We start from the raw sequence: 6,430 nt of genomic DNA, 5'->3' as shown, positions 1-6,430 counted from the left end.
TAGAACAGATGTAGTGCCATCCAGATGCCAAAAACAGGTGAAAATGTAACTTTAATGAGTTTTCACAAATCAGAGAAAGGTTTCACACATCCCAATCATGGTTTTACTCATTTATCTGGAAGAGGAGAATAATCCAGTCCAGGTTTGAAGTATCTAGGTGCAGTAGTTTTTAAATTAGAATCAATTAAAGACGCGGATGGTAGTGAAAAATTAGGTGGAATCGCCCTTTAGCTATTCGACGCTAGAATTTAATGCCAACTTCAGCGTCGTTCCTCTATAAGAAGTCAGCTCTCAGTCACTGCGTGACGAACATTAAGTCATTTTGTTCTCGCAGCTCCGCACAAGAACTGTTTCTCACATAGGTTTTTCGCCAAGTATTAAGTGATTTGTCAGAAGTTGTTGTGGGCGTGTTTATGCTGTAAAGCCGGTGAGCTTTAAGGGAGTCATTTTGCTTCTGCTGAGAAGCTGCTGTTGGAAAATCCAGTCGTCTTTCCAGCTGTTCCAGCAGGACCAAGGGCAGGAGAGCTGAGGAGCCGGCGGGGAGAAAACCTTTTTTACGCTGTAAGAGGAGGGAGGATAGTTTCCCGGGCGTTCTGAGCCGTGTGCATCGGGAACTATGACACGTGTGAGCGAAAACGAACGAATCGCAACCATGTGACCGCGGATCGACTTCTTGACTTCTTACGGAGTATGCCGGAGCCTTTAGTTTAAAATTACGTACATCTGGACCAAACAGACAGAACTCATCCTGCTCGGTTCTGGTCCTGTTTAGTGGGCGAACATCCCACCTACGCTCTGTCCTACTTTTCATCGCCTCTGTTAACACACAGGGTAGTGACAGATCTTCCTCCTCCTTCTCCTCCTCCATCTCTGCCAAACTTGGAAAAACCACACCTATATATGTTTTGAGCATGACGTGTCCTGCAGCGGGAGGGGTTGTCCCAGGAGTCCTGCTCCGTGTGTCTCGAGGACGATGGAAGGAAAAAGCCTAAGAAGTCCACAAGAAGTCAGGAAGTCGGTTCGTGGTCACACGGTTGCGACACCCGGCGTTAAAACACGATTCTTCTCGCCGGCTTCTCAGCTCTCCTGTCGTCGTAGAGAATTTTGCTTCCCTTACTGCGACCAGACGTGTTGATTAAACACCCTGAGGCAGTACGCGCAGTTTGGCGTTTGCAAATTTTAGTTGCACAATAACGAGCGAACAAAGGGAGCGTGTCCCAACGCTTCCCGGCTGAGGAGCACTTCCTCCCGGCCACCACAGCCACGAGGAGCCGCCTGTCTTAAACTCAAGTTCCTAAGTTTGGCTTGAACTTCTCGACGGAGCAGCAGAAGCAAAATGGCTCCATTAAAGCTCAGCGGCTTTTCCACATAAACAGCTTCTGACCAATTACACGCCACTTGGCGTAAACCCCCCATGAGACACAGTTCGACTCGGACCTTGAGTTGTGAGTGCCGGACGAAGCTGCTACGAGAACAAAATGACGCAACTTTCGTCTTGCGACCTCGACTGAGAGCCAACTTCATGACTCCTGGAGTTTGACGACAGCTTTAAGCCCGTTGTCCACTCCCCACCTCAGTATTGCTGTATTTTTAATTGCTCAAAGCTTAATTTAAATTGAAAAAATAAAAGAATTTCTTTTAGATTCTGATGAACTTCTGCAGCACCTTGCAGAGCTCAAACGTTAACAGTTAATATTCAGGTCAATAATTCACATTTCCCTCCTTGCTCTCGTAGTTGGAGCCGGTGGGTTACTGAATCACCCGGGTTAATGATCCGAATCCTCGCACTGAATCGGGACTCACGGGTCCGAGTGCTCAGGTCTCAGTTAAACCCGGATCCTCCGAGTCTGCCAGTTAGCGGGCCTGATGGCAAAAACAGATGAAACGCTGCGGATTCAGATGAGTCGGGTCACCGCCTCGGGTCAAAGACTCGCTGGAAAAAACAGCCGAGTCAGACGAGTCCCTTTCACAGACTTCTCTCCAGTCAGGGAATCCAAGTAATGAGTTATTTATTGTTATAAACAAGCGGTTACACACACTGATGTTCGTTTTGGGGCTGATATTTCTTATAACTTGCTACGATGACAATATATAAATCTATATTTAGTGTCAGTGCTATAAACTGACATGTTTTATTACAACACAACAAACCTATCGGTGCGTGGAATTATAAAATAAACACCTTTGATTAATGCACATGGCTTTCCTCGACAGAGTATCAGGGCCACTCAGAAGAAAATGAAAGGAGGAGGAAGTTTTGATTTTGAAGTTTTGAGAGTAAAGCGTAAACACCGACAGGAAAAAGTCACAATGCTGACAAAAGAGACTCCAGCCAGAGGAAGTGGAGCCCGCCGTGCTCCTGAACCCGACTGCGTTTGTCTCGTTCTTAGCCTGATGTTATTGCATCTGACGCTTACGGTCGCACTTTTACTGGGTTAACTGCGGTATTTTAGTCCTTTTTAGGTTGTGGTTTATGACCCTCGCCGCAGCGCAACTCGCAGAACTCGTTTCAGTCCTTCACAATAAGAGTCTCAAACACAAACATAAACGTACTCTCTGTAATCATGCGGCGTTTAGGAAAATAGCTGACATTATTGTTGTTAAGTAAAAAGGACACTGCAGCCTGGACCACCAGGAATAATGAGAAACCATGCGGATGATAAGTAACTATTATTATGAAAAAACAAAACAAAAACTAGCCCAAATCTGCATACCTTCTTGTCAGAAGTGTACTGTAGTTTAAATCACAAACTGCTTGAAATCCTGGTCCTTGAGGGCCACCATCCTGCACGTTTTCCTTGTTTCTCTGCACCAACACACCTGATTCAGGGGTTAAATCACCTCTTCATGTTCTGCAGAAGCCTGTTAATCACCCATTGTTTCAAATCATCTGTGTTGGAGCAGAGAAACAAATAAAACATGCAGGATGGAGGCCCCTCCAGGACCAAGGCTGCCCACCCCCTGGTCTGGACGGAGGCGGGCAAACAGGATAATCACACGAAAACAGGTTGTGGATTTTAAAAACTGGCCACATAAAACGCAGCCTCGTGGCTCGCTGGTTGCTCAGTCACGAACCCTCAGAGTTTAGCAAGACTCCAAACTGATAATTTCTTGCGGTTTTCCGTCTCCAGCTAGTCTCAAACAGTCACAGCCCAGAGAGATACTGCCTTTAGTCTGATTAATTCTCAGGGAAGGTCTGTACGGACTAATAAACAAAGAAATTACAACTTTTATTCAAACTCCTGACAGTTAGATATCGATGTAAATGTGATATAGCAATGTGTTTGTTTTTGTCAGTCGCAGAAAAAATAATAATCTTCTTTATGACTAGTCTGTGCTTTTAGTTTAGACATTATAATTTTCCTCTTTAACACTTCAGTATTTTTACTGCAGCCGCTCGTGCTTTCACTGAATTGACCACCAGAGGCTGACTTTGTGCTGTTGTAACACTTTATGTTAAAGTCTTGTCATTCACGGTGCTGCACGTTTGATCCGTCCGTTTTTCAACGTGACTATAAAACTGTTTTCCCCTCTTCCTGTTTCAGTTCTTATGAAGCCATCGGTGGCCGAAAAAACAGCTGGGGAAGCTGCGTCCATTGCTGCTAACGCCAACAAGACTTCCTCCTCCGCCGCTCAGGTGCAGGTCAGTAAAGTTTTATTTATTTATTTATTTTATACACAAACCCTTCCTGTTTGAAAAACGTCCTCGGTCTAATTGTTCCGTTTCAGTGTGCAGATGTGGAGAGCCCAGATGTCATCCTGATCAAAGATGAGGACGACGTCGGTGGGTGCAAGCCGGTCGTGGGTGAGTTGGTCTTTCCAGCGCTGCTTGTCGGCAGCTTCGCACACAAACCAGCAAAGATGAGCTCTTCAAAACTCTGCGAAGCCAGTAAATGACGGCGCAGTTTTCTCGTCTGTAGGTTCATCTTCAGTCAGCCCCCGTTTAGGCAACCGTGAGTTTTCTTGTCACGGTAGACTCAAAACAGATTACTGAGAAGTTCAAACCTCACAATGAAGCATGGTGGTGGCAGCATCATGCTGTGTCCCACTGGGAAGAGACCTGGGGGCAGACCCAGAACTCACAGAAGGGATTACGTATCCTCTCTGGCCTGGGAACGACTGAGGGGTGATCCTGGGGAGAAGGATGCCTGGGACCTGCCTACTGGACCTGTCAACTTTGCGACCCGACCACAGATAGGTGGTAGAAGGTGGATGGATGGGACTGGGAAACTGATTGAAGCTGAAGGAAAGACAAATGGAGTAAAACAGAGGAGGGAAAATGTTTGAGTCTTCCAGAGATGAGAGATCGGGTCTGAGGTTTCTTTTTCTTTAAGAATAGGAAAAAAAAAACTCTTGGCGATGTACCTGAAGAGACTTGTTGCTGCAGCTGCTTCAAGCTCTGGCTCCACAAAGTGTTGTTTTTATTTTACAGCCTGGTTCTGGCTTCAGATCGAATGAGCAAACGTTCACGTCTAAATTTACAGCTTTTAATGAATGCTGGCTCTGACAAACTTTACTTTCTGATTTTTGTTTTCAGGTCAGGAGAACTTTGGAGACGGCGGCATGCAGGACGGTGGCGCTGCAGAGGCTCAGGCGTTGGACGCGGTCGGTTCCTCCTGCCTGACGGACAGTGAGGAGCTGCGGATCGTGAGCGTCCACAGCGGAGGAGAAGCGGCTCTGCAGGGCGACGCCGACGCCCTCTTCTCCGCCTCCGAGCTCCAGGCTTTGAGCTCCCTGTCTGACCACGGCATCGCCCCGGACAGCCTCCTGAACTTCACCGCCGGTGCGAACGACAGAGCGCCGATGAGAGCGATGCAGGACGGCGGCGCTGAGACGGCGAGAGGCAGCCAGCTTGAAAGGAACCACTCCGCTCAGATGGGCCTGACGATACTGAATCCCACGCTAAAGCCGCCTGTGGTCGGCACGAACAGCCACGGGGCGCACGCCGGCCTCATCAGCCAGTTCTCCCAGCAGCAGCCGCTCTTCCCCCACGCGCCGAGCAAATCGCTGGACTGCAGCTTCTGCGGTGAGCGCTTCCACAGCCGCGAGGACCTGATCGTGCACCGGGCCGGCCACACGGGGGAGCCGCCCGTGCCCTGCTCGCTGTGCGGCAAGTCGTTCGTCAACAAGACCACGCTGAACATCCACATGCGCATCCACACGGGGGAGAAGCCGTACGCCTGCGCGCAGTGCGGCAAGCGCTTCACGCAGAACGGCAGCCTGAAGATCCACCTGAGGACTCACTCCGGGGAGAAGCCGTACGGGTGCAACCACTGCACGGCCAGCTTCAACAACCCCAGCAACCTGCGGCGGCACATGATCACACACAGCACCAACGCAGCGCTCTGATCAGAACTGTAGATTTTGTTTTCTTTGCACGATACGCTTTGTTTTTCTACAACGTACCTTTTAAGGGGAAATGCATTCATGGGGAATGCAGAATCTTCATCGTAGAGCGTTGCTTTCTTCCTTACTGCTTTAGAGGCGTCGTACTTTGTGAAAAGCAGACGAACGAACCCTTCACACAAAGATGGATGTGCACGTTTTAGTTAACCGCTAACTAGCAGCGCAGCAGGGTTGTTGTTGAAGGAGCTAACCAAACTGACGTTACCTGGATTACAGGTAATCAAAGAGCAGCTAATATGTTTGACTGAAGAGCAACATGGATAAAATATAATTTTTGCCATTCATTAGCTCTTTTCCTTCTATTATAATTGCAATTTTGAGCATTTTCAGGCAACTACTGCTAAAGATTTTACAAATAAGATACCCAGGTGAGCTAATTTTTCTTTATCTTAGCCAGAGAAATGATAGCTTTAGACTGAAACGTTTCAGTATTTTCTTAAAAAGCAGCAACTATAAAAGTTGTGTTACATAAACGGCTCTTCTTTACCAGAACCTCAAAGGCTGGTTGACGGATGTTCGATATATTTATTATCCACGTTTAATAAAGTTTGAGGTGCTATTTTGAAGTTGACTATCTAAACTAAATCAACGGATACTATTTGTAAAAAATAATCAGCTCAAAAGGAGCATTTTAACATTTCAGAAACTTCTTTGTGACCCCGGGAGGATCAGTGCTGTGAAGTATTCCTGTAAATCAGTCTTATTTTGAAAATACTGATTTCTCGCTGCAGCACTGCATTTCAACAGTAAATTAGGTTTAAAAATATGATGTCGTTCTAGATTACTGCAGGTTCTTGCATACATCTTCATATTTTCTTTGTAGGTTTCATGTTTTTTATATAGAAACTCTTAACGCTTTATATCTTCGTTTTGTTCTGAATAAAACGCTTAAAAGGTAAAGAGAACTTCCACGGCTCAATTTGCACCTGCAGGGAGCAGCACTGCTTCTGTTGCCAAATATTTGTTGTGTCTCAAAACTGAAAGAAGTGCTGTCGGGCGGGGGAGGGAGGGTGTGTGTGTGGGG

General features: G+C 46.9%; 1 protein-coding gene across 1 annotated transcript in view; it reads left to right on the top strand.

Annotated features, from left to right (window-relative positions):
* The window catches only part of LOC108243043 (zinc finger protein 554), an 8,930-nt gene extending 2,609 nt beyond the window's left edge, over positions 1–6,321 (top strand). The window contains exons 2-4 of the mRNA XM_017428227.3: positions 3,546–3,643; positions 3,730–3,805; positions 4,538–6,321. Coding sequence (XP_017283716.1) covers positions 3,546–3,643; positions 3,730–3,805; positions 4,538–5,349 — 986 coding nt within the window. The 3' untranslated portion in view covers positions 5,350–6,321. The remainder of the gene's footprint in view (positions 1–3,545; positions 3,644–3,729; positions 3,806–4,537) is intronic.
* Positions 6,322–6,430: the final 109 nt, after the last annotated feature.

Source organism: Kryptolebias marmoratus, linkage group LG9 (assembly GCF_001649575.2).
Source record: "Kryptolebias marmoratus isolate JLee-2015 linkage group LG9, ASM164957v2, whole genome shotgun sequence".
Lineage (NCBI taxonomy): Eukaryota > Metazoa > Chordata > Actinopteri > Cyprinodontiformes > Rivulidae > Kryptolebias > Kryptolebias marmoratus.
The sequence above is the reverse complement of the archived record's forward strand: the minus strand, read 5'-3'. Positions and strand labels throughout refer to the sequence as shown.